The sequence below is a fragment of the Oncorhynchus masou genome, chromosome 25, assembly GCF_036934945.1.
Source record: "Oncorhynchus masou masou isolate Uvic2021 chromosome 25, UVic_Omas_1.1, whole genome shotgun sequence".
Lineage (NCBI taxonomy): Eukaryota > Metazoa > Chordata > Actinopteri > Salmoniformes > Salmonidae > Oncorhynchus > Oncorhynchus masou.
In genome coordinates this window covers 7,755,004-7,771,941 of record NC_088236.1, presented here as the reverse complement: position 1 = coordinate 7,771,941, position 16,938 = coordinate 7,755,004, and the positions used below count along the sequence as shown (strand labels likewise).

Below are 16,938 nucleotides of genomic sequence, written 5' to 3'. Positions count from 1 at the left end.
GATAGTAAGTCATTATTATGAGATAGTAAGTCATTATTATGAGATAGTAAGTCATTATGAGATAGTAAGTCATTATGAGATAGTAAGTCATTGTCATGAGATAGCAAGTCATTATTCTGAGATAGTAAGTCATTATTATGAGATAGTAAGTCATTATTACGAGATAGTAAGTCATTATTATGAGATAGTAAGTCATTATGAGATAGTAAGTCATTATTATGCGATAGTAAGTCATTATCATGAAATAGTAAGACATTATGAGATAGTAAGTCATTATTATGAGATAGTAAGTCATTATTATGAGATAGTAAGTCATTATTATGAGATAGTAAGTCATTATGAGATAGTAATTCTGCATCATAGGCACACACACACACACACACACACGCACACACACACACACACACACACACGCACGCACGCATGCACGCACACACACACACACACACACACACACACACACACAAATTTTGTTATGTTACAGAATTATTTTAAAATGTATAAAAAAAAATACTCAGGAATCTACAATAACCCATAATGACATGGCTGTGAGACTTGAAATTTAGCGTTTTCCATTGATTTCTATTTCCATTGATCATCCTTGAGATGTTTCTACAACTTGATTGGACATGATTTGAAAAGGCACACACCTGTCTATATAAGGTTCCACAGCTGTCAGTGCATGTCAGAGCAAAAACCAAGCCATGAGGTCGAAAGAACTGTCCACAGAGCTCCAAGACAGGATTGTTTCGAGGCACAGATCTGGGGAAGGTCACCAAAAAATCTCTGCAGCATTGAAGGTCCCCAAGAACACAGTGGCCTCCATCATTCTTAAATGGAAGAAGTTTGGAACCACCAAGACTCTTCCTAGAGCTGGCCGCCCGGCCAAACTGAGCAATCTGGGGAGAAGGGCCTTGGTCAGGGAGGTGACCAAGAACCTGATGGTCACTCTGACAGAGCTCTAGTGTTCCTCTGTGGATATGAGAGAACCTTCCCGAACGACAACCTGCAGCACTCCACCAATCGGGCCTTTATGGCAGAGTGGCCAGACGGAAGCCACTCCTCAGTAAAAGGCACATGACAGCCCGCTTGGAGTTTGCAAAAAGGCACTTAAAGACTCTCAGACAATGAGAAACAAGATTCTCTGGTCTGATGAAACTCTTTGGCCTGAATGCCAAGCGTCACGTCTGGAGGAAACCTGGCATCATCCCTACGGTGAAGCGTGGTGTTGGCAGCATCATGCTGTGGGGATGTTTTTAAGCGGCAGGGACTGGGAGACTCGTCAGGATCGAGTCGAAGATGAACAGAGCAAAGTACAGAGAGATCCCAATTTAAACCGACCTTTTGTTAAATAATTGTCAATATACTAATTTTAAATCTTTATTTAACTAGGCAAGTCATTTAAGAACACATTCTTATTTTGAATGACGGCCTAGGAACAGTGGGTTAACTGCCTGTTCAGGGGAAGAACGACAGATTTGCACCTTGTCAGCTTGAACTTGCAACCTTTCGGTTACTAGTCCAATGCTCTAACCACTAAGCTACTATGGGCCGACATGATCTGGTGACTGAATTGTGCATAGCCTTTTGCCTTTCCCCTTTCCCCAACCTCTGAAAGACCTTACAGCAGCTGTTGGGTGTGTGCTTGCGCTCTGACAGCACTGCGACCACCCGGAGACCCACTCAACTTTACCACATCTGTTTTCTCCAGGCGCATGCGCCTTTTGGAATGAACCTAACTTTTCGTGGGAGTGTGCTGATTCGTGTAGCCTACGGGGAAGTTTTATGCAATGGGCTATTGAATTGACTCAACACTTGCTGAGACTTGCTGAGGTTAAAAGAGATAGTTTAAAATGGTCATAGGACATTAGGAAATACTGTCGGTGACATGGGCTCTGTTATTTCCTCTATTTTGTAAGAAGGCTATATATCATTGTTGCGCTTGTATACGTTTTGACATCTTGCGCTTCAACGGTTGCAGATGTGCGAATCGTTTTTAGTTTACTCACTAGGCCTGCTGTTCATGTGCTAGAATAATACGTGTGTAATTTCGCTTTAGAAGTTTACTTTGCGGCCCACAACGGCAACACGGTTGAACTTGACAATGAAGGAGAAAACACGCTATCGCGCTAAATTCCACTGGACGTCAACAGCAGTAACAGCTGGCGTAATTCTGCTGAGTTTGTTTGCATGGTCTTGTCGTGCAGAAGACGCGTCTTGCCACGGAGCTTACGACCTATACTTTGTTTTAGATAGGTAAGTAAAAACGTTGTATCACATATGTTTCACAGGAGTAGCTGCTTGTGCTTAGGGATGGATACACACAAACAATGTAGCTACAGTGCTACAATATAACAGTTTAACAATAACAATGTGTCGACAAAAATGTCACCTTTCCCAATGTACAGTCACAATGACTCTTCATATGTTTTAGATTCAAAACAAATCCTGTGTATGTTTTGTCCGTTAGTTTCAGCAGCTGAAAGGTTAAATTGGTTAGTTCTGGTTGCCTGCTTATATGATATATAACACTGGTCTAAATTTAATTAGAGGACATTCCAACACATGCATCATCATTAGGACGGTTGAATCATGGTCAAGTTCAACTCAGGGCAGCAAAGAGGAGTTGTCATGAGGATGCAGGACAACTACAACATAGTCTAGTGTGTATGTGACAGATTGACATGGGTTCAAATCCCAGTCTCCTGCGCATCAGAAATACTATTAGCACGCTGAGCTAAGAGCCTATGCATTCGTTTGGGGGAGCTAACACAAGTATTTAGGTCTCGGGTAAGGTTATAAATCACTTGAGTAGTTTGCCGAACCACCTCTGTTCCACATTACTTTAAAGATAACTTTAAAGTTCTGATTTCATCACCAGTTTATGCCTGGCCTTTGTCACAATGACAGCATGTCTGTGGGCTATATTGAATACACTGTATAGTTCTGCCAAACCATAATAACATGAAGCTACAGAGACAAAACTTTAGGGTTGCAGCCTAAATCTAACCATCGGTATAACACAAATCCCTTTGTTTGCCATAAATGTGGTTTACTAACTTGTTACGATAATTATGTTCTCAATGTTCATAAACCCAATTCAATTAAACTACTCTGCCTGAAACCCAGAATGTGTAAGAAACTGGTTGAAATGAATCAGACAGAGGCCCAGCTACGATAGTCAGAAAGTTTATTGACGAGAGAGCGCAGGCCTGTTGTACAAAATAATTCATTTTATACTGTCTTCTCGCTCACACACATTCACACTAACATTAGCACACAATGTCCTGCTACCCAGCCGACAAAGATTAGGGGACTCCGTGAGACTTACTCCCGCAAGATAGGGAGACCGAGACCCTGGGAAGTACTCTCAGTGGCCCCAGCCAGGGAGACCGAGACCCTGGGAAGTACTCTCAGTGGCCCCAGCCAGGGAGACCGAGACCCTGGGACGTACTCTCAGTGGCCCCAGCCAGGGAGACCGAGACCCTGGGAAGTACTCTCAGTGGCCCCAGCCAAGGTCGGCACGGAATCTTGCTCAGACAGTCTGTTTTTAAGATACTGTTATAGACATATTGTACAGACTATGGTTATACATTATTCTAATCAATTCCATACGATTATATGGCTTCAGGGTGGAATATTCTAGTCATTCATATACATTCCATCAACATTAACTTGTAACATCAGTATAGTTCTTTCCAGTTCAGCAAGAGTTGGGACACAACTCAAGTTCTGCAATACTACGTACCAGGAAGCAGACTTGATACAAAGCATTTTTTTGACTTCCGTTTTGACTTCAATTATTCTTCTTTCCCATCTTGGCTCAATGCCATATTTTTGCAAGCCGACTCCTCCCCTTCCTGCCCCAGTTTCAAACCCTCTGCCGACTCCTCCTCTTCCTGCCCCAGTTTCAAACCCTCTGTCTACTCCTCCTCTTCCTGCCCCAGTTTCAAACCCTCTGTCTACTCCTCCTCTTCCTGCCCCAGTTTCAAACCCTCTGTCTACTCCTTCCTGTCTTCAGATAGAAAATGACAGGATGATGCTCACAGTACTGTTGATACAACTGACAAAGTAAAAAGGGGTATTTTGATTTGCTTAGTAGAACAGTCCAACACCTTAGCCATTACACCAAGATGTCCGAACCTCTTGTTGAGGTTGCTAGTACCTGATTCACACTATAGGACATGCCTAACCCATACTGTTCTGGCTTGGAGATTGTCTTTCCAGATCTGTTCCAGCAGTAACTGGATGTGTAACCAGGCCAGGTCAATGCAGCTCAGCTCGGTTTAGCTCAGTAGTGTGGAAAAGGGCCATAGGTGTTGGATCGAGGAAAGGACCCTACAATATAGCATATTCACAAAGCTTATCACCCAGATTCGTTGTTAGTTTCTATATTGTCAAAGTGCAGTGGAACTTTGGTAATGATAACAATCTAGCTGTCATCTCAGCTATCGACCAAGATAGTTTATTTCATGAAAGTAGGTGGTAGTGGTATATTGTAGCAAGAAAGTGAGTAGACCAGGGAAGTAGACCAGGGAAGTAGACCAGGGAAGTAGACCAGGGAAGTAGACCAGGCCACAGTACTTGAGTTCATTGAATCTCTATTGTCATGCAGCTGTAGAAACTCACAACACAAAACATTAGTGGTTATAATACAAAATATGTTTCTGGACTCTTGAACACTTTACCAATATAAAGAGACAGTATAAAGAGACAGTATAACGAGACAGTATAGAGACAGTATAAAGACAGTATAAAGACAGTATAAAGAGACAGTATAAAGACAGTATAAAGAGACAGTATAACGAGACAGTATAGAGACAGTATAACGAGACAGTATAGAGACAGTATAAAGACAGTATAGAGACAGTATAACGAGACAGTATAGAGACAGTATAACGAGACAGTATAGAGACAGTATAACGAGACAGTATAGAGACAGTATAAAGACAGTATAGAGACAGTATAACGAGACAGTATAGAGACAGTATAGAGACAGTATAGAGACAGTATAAAGAGACAGTATAAAGAGACAGTATAAAGAGACAGTATAGAGACAGTATAGAGACAGTATAAAGAGACAGTATAAAGAGACAGTATAAAGAGACAGTATAGAGAGACAGTATAGAGACAGTATAGAGACAGTATAACGAGACAGTATAGAGACAGTATAACGAGACAGTATAGAGACAGTATAGAGACAGTATAAAGAGACAGTATAAAGACAGTATAGAGACAGTATAACGAGACAGTATAGAGACAGTATAGAGACAGTATAGAGACAGTATAAAGAGACAGTATAAAGAGACAGTATAAAGAGACAGTATAGAGACAGTATAGAGACAGTATAGAGACAGTATAGAGACAGTATAAAGAGACAGTATAAAGAGACAGTATAGAGACAGTATAGAGACAGTATAACGAGACAGTATAGAGACAGTATAGAGACAGTATAGAGACAGTATAAAGAGACAGTATAGAGACAGTATAGAGACAGTATAGAGACAGTATAGAGACAGTATAAAGAGACAGTATAGAGACAGTATAGAGACAGTATAGAGACAGTATAAAGAGACAGTATAAAGAGACAGTATAAAGAGACAGTATAGAGACAGTATAGAGACAGTATAAAGAGACAGTATAGAGACAGTATAACGAGACAGTATAGAGACAGTATAGAGACAGTATAAAGAGACAGTATAAAGACAGTATAGAGACAGTATAACGAGACAGTATAGAGACAGTATAGAGACAGTATAGAGACAGTATAAAGAGACAGTATAAAGAGACAGTATAGAGACAGTATAGAGACAGTATAGAGACAGTATAAAGAGACAGTATAAAGAGACAGTATAGAGACAGTATAGAGACAGTATAAAGAGACAGTATAAAGAGACAGTATAGAGACAGTATAGAGACAGTATAACGAGACAGTATAGAGACAGTATAGAGACAGTATAGAGACAGTATAGAGACAGTATAAAGAGACAGTATAGAGACAGTATAGAGACAGTATAGAGACAGTATAAAGAGACAGTATAAAGAGACAGTATAGAGACAGTATAGAGACAGTATAGAGACAGTATAAAGAGACAGTATAGAGACAGTATAGAGACAGTATAACGAGACAGTATAGAGACAGTATAGAGACAGTATAGAGACAGTATAGAGACAGTATAAAGAGACAGTATAGAGACAGTATAGAGACAGTATAGAGACAGTATAGAGACAGTATAAAGAGACAGTATAGAGACAGTATAGAGACAGTATAGAGACAGTATAAAGAGACAGTATAACGAGACAGTATAGAGACAGTATAAAGACAGTATAAAGACAGTATAAAGAGACAGTATAAAGACAGTATAAAGAGACAGTATAACGAGACAGTATAGAGACAGTATAACGAGACAGTATAGAGACAGTATAAAGACAGTATAGAGACAGTATAACGAGACAGTATAGAGACAGTATAACGAGACAGTATAGAGACAGTATAACGAGACAGTATAGAGACAGTATAAAGACAGTATAGAGACAGTATAACGAGACAGTATAGAGACAGTATAGAGACAGTATAGAGACAGTATAAAGAGACAGTATAAAGAGACAGTATAAAGAGACAGTATAGAGACAGTATAGAGACAGTATAAAGAGACAGTATAAAGAGACAGTATAAAGAGACAGTATAGAGAGACAGTATAGAGACAGTATAGAGACAGTATAACGAGACAGTATAGAGACAGTATAACGAGACAGTATAGAGACAGTATAGAGACAGTATAAAGAGACAGTATAAAGACAGTATAGAGACAGTATAACGAGACAGTATAGAGACAGTATAGAGACAGTATAGAGACAGTATAAAGAGACAGTATAAAGAGACAGTATAAAGAGACAGTATAGAGACAGTATAGAGACAGTATAGAGACAGTATAGAGACAGTATAAAGAGACAGTATAAAGAGACAGTATAGAGACAGTATAGAGACAGTATAACGAGACAGTATAGAGACAGTATAGAGACAGTATAGAGACAGTATAAAGAGACAGTATAGAGACAGTATAGAGACAGTATAGAGACAGTATAGAGACAGTATAAAGAGACAGTATAGAGACAGTATAGAGACAGTATAGAGACAGTATAAAGAGACAGTATAAAGAGACAGTATAAAGAGACAGTATAGAGACAGTATAGAGACAGTATAAAGAGACAGTATAGAGACAGTATAACGAGACAGTATAGAGACAGTATAGAGACAGTATAAAGAGACAGTATAAAGACAGTATAGAGACAGTATAACGAGACAGTATAGAGACAGTATAGAGACAGTATAGAGACAGTATAAAGAGACAGTATAAAGAGACAGTATAGAGACAGTATAGAGACAGTATAGAGACAGTATAAAGAGACAGTATAAAGAGACAGTATAGAGACAGTATAGAGACAGTATAAAGAGACAGTATAAAGAGACAGTATAGAGACAGTATAGAGACAGTATAACGAGACAGTATAGAGACAGTATAGAGACAGTATAGAGACAGTATAGAGACAGTATAAAGAGACAGTATAGAGACAGTATAGAGACAGTATAGAGACAGTATAAAGAGACAGTATAAAGAGACAGTATAGAGACAGTATAGAGACAGTATAGAGACAGTATAAAGAGACAGTATAGAGACAGTATAGAGACAGTATAGAGACAGTATAACGAGACAGTATAGAGACAGTATAGAGACAGTATAGAGACAGTATAAAGAGACAGTATAGAGACAGTATAGAGACAGTATAGAGACAGTATAGAGACAGTATAGAGACAGTATAAAGAGACAGTATAGAGACAGTATAGAGACAGTATAGAGACAGTATAAAGAGACAGTATAACGAGACAGTATTAAGAGACAGTATAAAGAGACAGTATAGAGACAGTATAAAAAGACAGTATAGAGACAGTATAGAGACAGTATAAGAGACAGTATAAAGAGACAGTATAAAGAGACAGTATAAAGACAGTATAAAAAGACAGTATAGAGACAGTATAGAGACAGTATAAGAGACAGTATAAAGAGACAGTATAGAGATACAGCCAACAGCAGCAGCAGGGTGGGGTGCTTCTACACCTGCATTGCTTGCTGTTTGGGGTTTTTGGCTGGGTTTCTGTACAGCACTTTGCGATATCAGCTGATGTACGAAGGGCTATATAAATACATTTGATTTTATTTGATTTGATCAAGTTCATAGAGTCTTCAGGAATTGTATGACTCATGTTCAATTTAGTTTCAAAGACAATGTGGTTGTCTTTCATCTATCACCACTTCCAGCAGACAATGTGTGAAGTATGGGCTTTTGCTCTCCTATGCAAGCTGCAAATTAGGCATGACATCAGCTCAGTTTGGTACAGCATGGCTCTTGGAACGCCTGCATAGTGGGTTCGATTCTCGGGACAACCTATATGAAAAACATGCATAGGGTTGGGTAAATTCTGTGCTCGTGGAATGGCTTTGAGCACTACTGAAAAGTGTTATTTACATATGAGAAATGAGATCCATATGCTGCATTTGCTATAGGCCTACTGTTGACCTTTTTGTTGTTGACACCTTGGTATCTTGATAATAGGCACCTGTTTAAAGGGCACATCCACAGATGAAACAATAACAAAACGGCACCCCGCCTCTGTTTTGGTAAAAAGCTGAGGTATTGGCCTGGAGAAATGTAACCATTCTCAGATTAATAGACAGAACTATGGAAGTCAGGACTGACCATCAACATTATAGTTGTAACTATGTTATGAGGATATACAGGACTGACCATCCATGATATCAACATGATAGTTGTAACCATGTTATGAGGATATACAGGACTGACCATCCATGATATCAACATGATAGTTGTAACTATGTTATGAGGATATACAGGACTGACCATCCATGATATCAACATGATAGTTGTAACTATGTTATGAGGATATGCTGTGTTTGTTTACATTGACATTGTTTAAACATTGGAGAAAAACAAGCTGATATTTTGGGTTCTCATGGAGTGCATTAGTTGATCTAAACTCATGAGGCATTTAGAAGTGATATTCTTCAAGAATCAATGGATATAAATATATCATTTATAAGTCCAGAAATGCATGTAGCAACTACAGATTGCCCCTTTAAGTCTTATCAAAAGTGTGCAAATATGAACATGTGTCCATTAGGCCTTTGGATTTATTTTTTATCAGCATGAATTATATTAAGCAATAAAAGTCCCACTTTTTCCCCATAGGATCCGCACTATGCAGCTGTTGCAGGAGCGCATTTTTCACTGACTGTCCACTGGTTTCAAAAACAATGATTGATAGGCAGCTTAAACTTTTTGAATTCAACCATTATTGGGTTCAAATACACATTTACATTTGTGATCAGCCATCCACAACAACCACAATCCGTAAGGCACAAATGAGAGCTACATGAGAGAGCAGCAGTGTGATTGACATCAATGTGCTGTGTAAATATTAATTAATAAGTGATATCCGTATCGCCGTAGATTACACCACTGATGTCATCAACCTTACCTCCAAACGTTTATTCAAGTTGGAGAATGTTTGGATGCCGACAGCAGTTGTACCATTGGAAGACATAGCTTGGACTGTAGCCTAGAAAAGACTATTCCTGCTCTTTTCCCACAATCCATCAAACACGTTTGGTGTATCAACATAGTGGTCTCTGACATCATAGTGGTCTCTGACATCATAGTGGTCTCTGACATCATAGTGGTCTCTGACTTGTGGTCAGAATCTCTCAGGGGGAACAAACTTAAACTTGCGCCTTTTTTTCAATGCTGATTTGAATGTCATTGAGAAAACAGAGAGGTGTCATTGAGAAAACAGAGAGGTGTCATTGAGAAAACAGAGAGGTGTCATTGAGAACACAGAGATGTGTTTCATTGAGAACACGGAGATGTGTTTCATTGAGAAAACAGAGAGGTGTCATTGAGAAAACAGAGAGGTGTTTCATTGAGAACACAGAGATGTGTTTCATTGAGAAAACAGAGAGGTGTCATTGAGAAAACAGAGAGGTGTTTCATTGAGAACACAGAGATGTGTTTCATTGAGAAAACAGAGAGGTGTCATTGAGAAAACAGAGAGGTGTCATTGAGAAAACAGAGAGGTGTCATTGAGAAAACAGAGAGGTGTCATTGAGAAAACAGAGAGGTGTCATTGAGAAAACAGAGAGGTGTCATTGAGAAAACAGAGAGGTGTCATTGAGAAAAACAGAGAGGTCTCAAACATTTGTTTTTTACCGCAAAGCTCCTTTCTGAATTTAAAAGTAATCCTCAAAGTAATCATCTAGTTTTTCCCAACCTGTTACTCACCAACCCTGTTACTCCCCAACCCTGTTACTCCCCAACCTGTTACTCCCCAACACTGTTACTCCCCAACCTGTTACTCCCCAACCTGTTACTCCCCAACCTGTTACTCCCCAACCTGTTACTCCCAACCCTGTTACTCCCCAACCCTGTTACTCGCCAACCTGTTACTCCCAACCCTGTTACTCCCCAACCCTGTTACTCCCCAACCCTGTTACTCCCCAACCTGTTACTCCCCAACCCTGTTACTCCCCAACACTGTTACTCCCCAACCTGTTACTCCCCAACCTGTTACTCCCCAACCTGTTACTCCCAACCCTGTTACTCCCCAACCCTGTTACTCCCCAACCTGTTACTCGCCAACCTGTTACTCCCAACCCTGTTACTCCCCAACCCTGTTACTCCCCAACCTGTTACTCCCCAACCCTGTTACTCCCCAACCCTGTTACTCCCCAACTCTGTTACTCCCCAACCCTGTTACTCCCCAACCTGTTACTCCCCAACCCTGTTACTCCCCAACCTGTTACGCACCAACCCTGTTACTCCCAACCCTGTTACTCCCCAACCCTGTTACTCCCCAACCTGTTACTCCCCAACCTGTTACACCCCAATCCTGTTACTCCCCAACCTGTTACGCACCAACCCTGTTACTCCCAACCCTGTTACTCCCCAACCCTGTTACTCCCCAACCCTGTTACTCCCCAACCTGTTACTCCCCAACCCTGTTACTCCCCAACCCTGTTACTCCCCAACCCTGTTACTCCCCAACCTGTTACTCTCCAACCTGTTACTCCCCAACCTGTTACTCCCCAATCCTGTTACTCCCCAACCTGTTACGCACCAACCCTGTTACTCCCAACCCTGTTACTCCCCACCCTGTTACTCCCCAACCCTGTTACTCCCCAACCCTGTTACTCCCCAACCCTGTTACTCCCCAACCCTGTTACTCCCCATCCCTGTTACTCCCCAACCTGTTACGCACCGACCCTGTTACTCCCCGACCCTGTTACTCCCCGACCCTGTTACTCCCCGACCCTGTTACTCCCCGACCCTGTTACTCCCCGACCCTGTTACTCCCCGACCCTGTTACTCCCCGACCCTGTTACTCCCCGACCCTGTTACTCCCCGACCCTGTTACTCCCCGACCCTGTTACTCCCCAACCCTGTTACTCCCCAACCCTGTTACTCTCCAACCTGTTACTCCCAACCCTGTTACTCCCCAACCCTGTTACTCCCCAACCCTGTTACTCCCCAACCCTGTTACTCCCCAACCCTGTTACTCCCCAACCCTGTTACTCCCCAACCCTGTGCACGCATTATAAGTCACTTTGGATAAAATTGTCTGCTGAATGGCATATAAGGTATAACAAATATCAAATATATATTATATATACTGCTCAAAAAAATAAAGGGAAAACTTAAACAACACAATGTAACTCCAAGTCAATTACACTTCTGTGAAATCAAACTGTCCACTTAGGAAGCAACACTGATTGACAATACATTTCACATGCTGTTGTGCAAATGGAATAGACAGAACCCCCCAATAAAGGAGTGGTTCTGCAGGTGGTGACCACAGACCACTTCTCAGTTCCTATGCTTCCTGGCTGATGTTTTGGTCACTTTTAAATGCTGGCGGTGCTTTCACTCTAGTGGTAGCATGAGATGGAGTCTACAACCCACACAAGTGGCTCAGGTAGTGCAGCTCATCCAGGATGGCACATCAATGCGAGCTATGGCAAGAAGGTTTGCTGTGTCTGTCAGCGTAGTGTCCAGAGCCTGGAGGCGCTACCAGGAGACAGGCCAGTACATCAGGAGACGTGGAGGAGGCCGTAGCAGGGCAACAACCCAGCAGCAGGACCGCTACCTCCGCATTTGTGCAAGGAGGAGCAGGAGGAGCACTGCCAGAGCCCTGAAAAATGACCTCCAGCATGCCACAAATGTGCATGTGTCTGCTCAAACAGTCAGAAACAGACTACATGAGGGTGGTATGAGGGCCCGACGTCCACAGGTGGGGGTTGTGCTTACAGCCCAACACCGTGCAGGACGTTTGGCATTTGCCAGAGAACACCAAGATTGGCAAATTCGCCACTGGTGCCCTGTGCTCTTCACAGATGAAAGCAGGTTCACACTGAGCACATATGACAGACGTGACAGAGTCTGGAGACGCCGTGGAGAACGTTCTGCTGCCTGCAACATCCTCCAGCATGACCGGTTTGGCAGTGGGTCAGTCATGGTGCGGGGTGGCATTTCTTTGGGGGGCTGCACAGCAGCCCTCCATGTGCTCGCCAGAGGTAGCCTGACTGCCATTAGGTACCGAGATGAGATCCTCAGACCCCTTGTGAGACCATATGCTGATGCGGTTGGCCCTGGGTTCCTCCTAATGCAAGACAATGCTAGACCTCATGTGGCTGAAGTGTGTCAGCAGTTCCTGCAAGAGGAAGGCATTGATGCTATGGACTGGCCCGCCCGTTCCCCAGACCTGAATCCAATTGAGCACATCTGGGACATCATGTCTCGCTCCATCCACCAACGCCACGTTGCACCACAGACTGTCCAGGAGTTGGCGGATGCTTTAGTCCTGGTCTGGGAGGAGATCCCTCAGGAGACCATCCGCCACCTCATCAGGAGCATGCCCAGGCGTTGTAGGGAGGTCATACAGGCACGTGGAGGCCACACACACTACTGAGCCTCATTTTGACTTGTTTTAAGGACGTTACATCAAAGTTGGATCAGTCTGTAGTGTGGTTTTCCACTTTAATTTTGAGTGTGACTCCAAATCCAGACCTCCATGGGTTGATACATTTGATTGCCATTGATAATTTTTGTGTGATTTTGTTGTCAGCACATTCAACTATGTAAAGAAAAAAGTATTTAATAAGAATATTTCAGTCATTCAGATCTAGGATGTGTTATTTTAGTGTTCCCTTTTATTTTTTTTGAGCAGTGTACAGCATTTTTTAAATCATTGGTCTAGAACACATGCAGCTGACTCATGTTATGCTCAGTCAGCAGCACACGTCAACGTTAAACCTACGTTTTGATGCACTGCAGAAGGCTCCCTCTCCGTGTTATTAGTACAGCCACCAGAACTATATCACCATCACTGCAAACCAGCTGTTGGTCCACATATAGTCCCTTGTGACTCAGTTGTAAGCTACCAACACCAGGGTCGTGGGTTTGATTACTGCTGGGCTCACATTTATTCACTCATCACAGACTGTAGTCTACTGTAAATTGTTTTGGTAAATGGTATATATATTCTACTGTATATATTAACGGTGTTTTCTGTTGCAGGTCGGGAAGTGTTTCTAAAGACTGGGGTGAAATTTATGCCTTTGTGAAGAACCTTACAGACCGATTTGTGAGGTGAGTATCCCCCCCCCCCAAACATGGTAATTGTATGTTATACAAATGAACTGTGGGAAAAGGGACACCACTGGACTGTAGCTGGACTGTATGTTTGTTACAATGCAACCTGAGCCACTTGGACACATTTTGTTTTACAATAATATAACAGTGGATATTATTATAACTGACTTTTGTCTAGCTAAAACACAAATCAAATTCATCCCAGTCCATTAAACCGACACAGCCTTGTATATTTACCAACTATTATAGTGGAACGTTCACAATGTTCAACCTGTGTTGAATGACTAAAAGCAGGACAACAGGATCAGTTAACCAAATTGAATTGTAGGACTCGTGAGAACGTAACCGGTTGCCCTGACCTTAGTTATCTTTGTTTTCTTTATTATTTTGGTTAGGTCAGGATGTAACGAGGGTGGTATGTGTGTTTTCTTGTCTTGTCTAGGGGTTTTTCTATATCTGTTTTTTTTGTATGTCTAGGTATTTGTAGGTCTATGGTGGCCTGAATTGGTTCCCAATCAGAGACATCTGTTTATCGTTGTCTCTGATTGGGGATCCTACTTAGGTTGCCATTTTCCATTTTGGTTTGGTGTGTTATTGTCTATGTGTAGTTGCATGTCAGCACTCGTGTGATATAGCGGTTTGTTAGCTTTGTTCAGTGTTTGGTCTTCCTTCCATTAAAAGAAGATGTACGCTTATCACGCTGCGCCTTGGTCTCCTCACTATGACGAATGTGGTACCGGTTTAAATAAATTAATGGAAGTATGGAGGTAGGTCTGTGCCCCCCCCAAAAAGGTTAAATATGTAAATATTAAATACATTCTCAGCTTTCTTATATATTCTAGACAGTGGTGGAAAAAGTACCCAGTTTTCATACTTGAGTAAAAGTAAAGATACATTAATAGAAAATGAATTAAAAGTTGCAAGTCACCCAGTAAAATACTACTTGAGTAAAAGTCTAAAAGTATTTGGGTTTTAAATATACTTAAGTATCAAAAGTAAATGTAATTGCTAAAATATACTTAATTAAGTATTAAAAGTATAAATAATTTCAAATGACTTATATTAAGCGAACCAGTGAGTTTTTTTTTTAACGTTCTTCAAGAATGTGGGCAAAATTTCATCTTTGACCATGAGAGGTGGAAATGTTGTTCACTTGTCAAATAGTATTAAGAATAGTTTTCCATACTGTATTTTGTCGATTATTTTTGCAACGCAAATATTGAGTCGTGACTGAGACAAACTGGTTTAATTTGGTTTAATTTCGGTCCCGAGGCAAAACCAGTTGAGAACCACTGGGCTGGACTATGTGGCTGCGGTTGTTAAATAGTTTGCCGTTCATCAGACTGAAATATCGTCTTGTTTCCATGCAGTCCAGCATGTCAGATCTCTACTGTTTAGGTGCATAGGCTGCTACATTTATGTATATTGTTTTTGATTGCGTCTGTCAAACGTGATGTGTTATCATGCTTGTTAAATAAATACTGAAGGAAAGGGGGGAGGCGCCTTCAGCTTTGTGCGTTGTGCCCGGGCCCGTACAACCTGCGATTTCTGTGAATCTGATTGGCCAAGAGATGCACGGCGCCTGCAGCAGCACTCGGATGTGAAGGACAGTGAAATGGTGCGTGTTCACAAATGAGGAAAATCGTTTAAAAAAAACGGTACTTGGCCTTTAATGTTTTGCGTCGATATATTTTGCTAAACTAAATCAAAAGTCATATGACGCCAAACCTGATTGAAAAGTGCAAACGCCACCTTGCCACACGTTTTTCTGGTGGCCCTGATTGCAGGGTGATTTTTTAATTTTTTTGATTGCGTAACAACGGCGGTTGACTAAATGTTATGTGCCAGTCCAGACGGTATCGACCCAGCCAAACATAAATGAAGAAACGATTTGTTGAAGAAAATAGCAAATGGGCCAGGTGTGAGTGGGTGGCAGCGAGGATCAGTCTTCTGGGCTGTGAGAATGGCCATTTGTAACCGGGGTGGACCAGATCCACACATAGATATCTATCCCTCCTCCCGATCACAGAATGGGCCAGAAGACTTGGGTTCGGGTAGTATTTGACATGTTTCAAATATTTTCAGCGTTTGCTCTAGCCTGCCTAGAGCGCCAGATGGGCGTATGCTTACCGTTTTGGGACCATTCTATTGGTTCATTAAGTGAGGCAAGCTTGGTCAAGCACAGATAAAGCATTTTTAAATGAATGAAAGGATTTCAAATAGTATTTGAACTCAGGCGGTCTGCACGGAATGGGCCAGGGAGAGGCAGGGAGACAGGGAATGTACAGTAAGGCAAAAGAACACTGAGAGGCGAGGACAATCTGCTATACAATGCTCCTTTACCAAGAACACTTCTGTTCTGCCATGTGGAGCAGACTGGAGACATTTCTCTTCTTTTTTTCCCTTTCTCCGGATTTCTCCCAGTCTGGCATTGCAAGCAAGCTCTTGATTTATTCAGTGTTGGTTGGAAGAGAGAACCGGAGAAGGTTTTAATTGAAATGACTGACTTATATTTCAGTCTAGCCTCTAGATGTTAGTCTAGATATATAAGATCAATAATATCTGTATAGTTCAGATGTGATTCTAGCCAATCTATCACATGTATAAAGTTAAAACTGATACAAATTCTTTGACATTTCTCAGTTACGACTAGAATACATTGTCAATGTCCTCAAACTACTCGGTCATGTTCCAAAAATACTTCAGAAAGTACGTGATCTATATGGCTGCTGTATTTCCTTGCCAGATATGGCCGTGTGGCGTGAAGATGTGCTGTGGGGGAGGACTGGATGAGACAAGCTGAGAGTAGATGAGACTGGATGAGACTGGATGAGACTGGATGAGACAAGCTGAGAGTAGATGAGACTGGATGAGACTGGATGAGACTGGATGAGACTGGATGAGACAAGCTGAGAGTAGCTGAGACTGGATGAGACTGGTTGAGACTGGATGAGACAAGCTGAGAGTAGATGAGACTGGATGAGACTGGTTGAGACAAGCCGAGAGTAGCTGAGACTGGATGAGACTGGATGAGACAAGCTGAGAGTAGCCGAGACTGGATGAGACTGGATGAGACAAGCCGAGAGTAGCTGAGACTGGATGAGACTGGATGAGACAAGCTGAGAGTAGCTGAGACTGGATGAGACTGGATGAGACAAGCTGAGAGTAGCTGAGACTGGATTAGACTGGATGAGTCAGGCCGAGAGTAGCTGAGAC

At 41.8% G+C, this 16,938-nt stretch overlaps 1 protein-coding gene across 2 annotated transcripts in view; it reads left to right on the top strand.

Annotated features, from left to right (window-relative positions):
- The first annotated feature begins 1,757 nt into the window (after positions 1-1,757).
- LOC135513724 (anthrax toxin receptor 2-like) overlaps positions 1,758-16,938 on the top strand; it is a 1,178,227-nt gene continuing 1,163,046 nt past the window's right edge. For both annotated transcript variants that reach the window (XM_064936612.1, XM_064936613.1), the window contains exons 1-2: positions 1,758-2,256; positions 13,648-13,719. In XM_064936612.1, the coding sequence (XP_064792684.1) occupies positions 2,105-2,256; positions 13,648-13,719 (224 nt within the window). In that variant the 5' untranslated portion in view covers positions 1,758-2,104. The remainder of the gene's footprint in view (positions 2,257-13,647; positions 13,720-16,938) is intronic.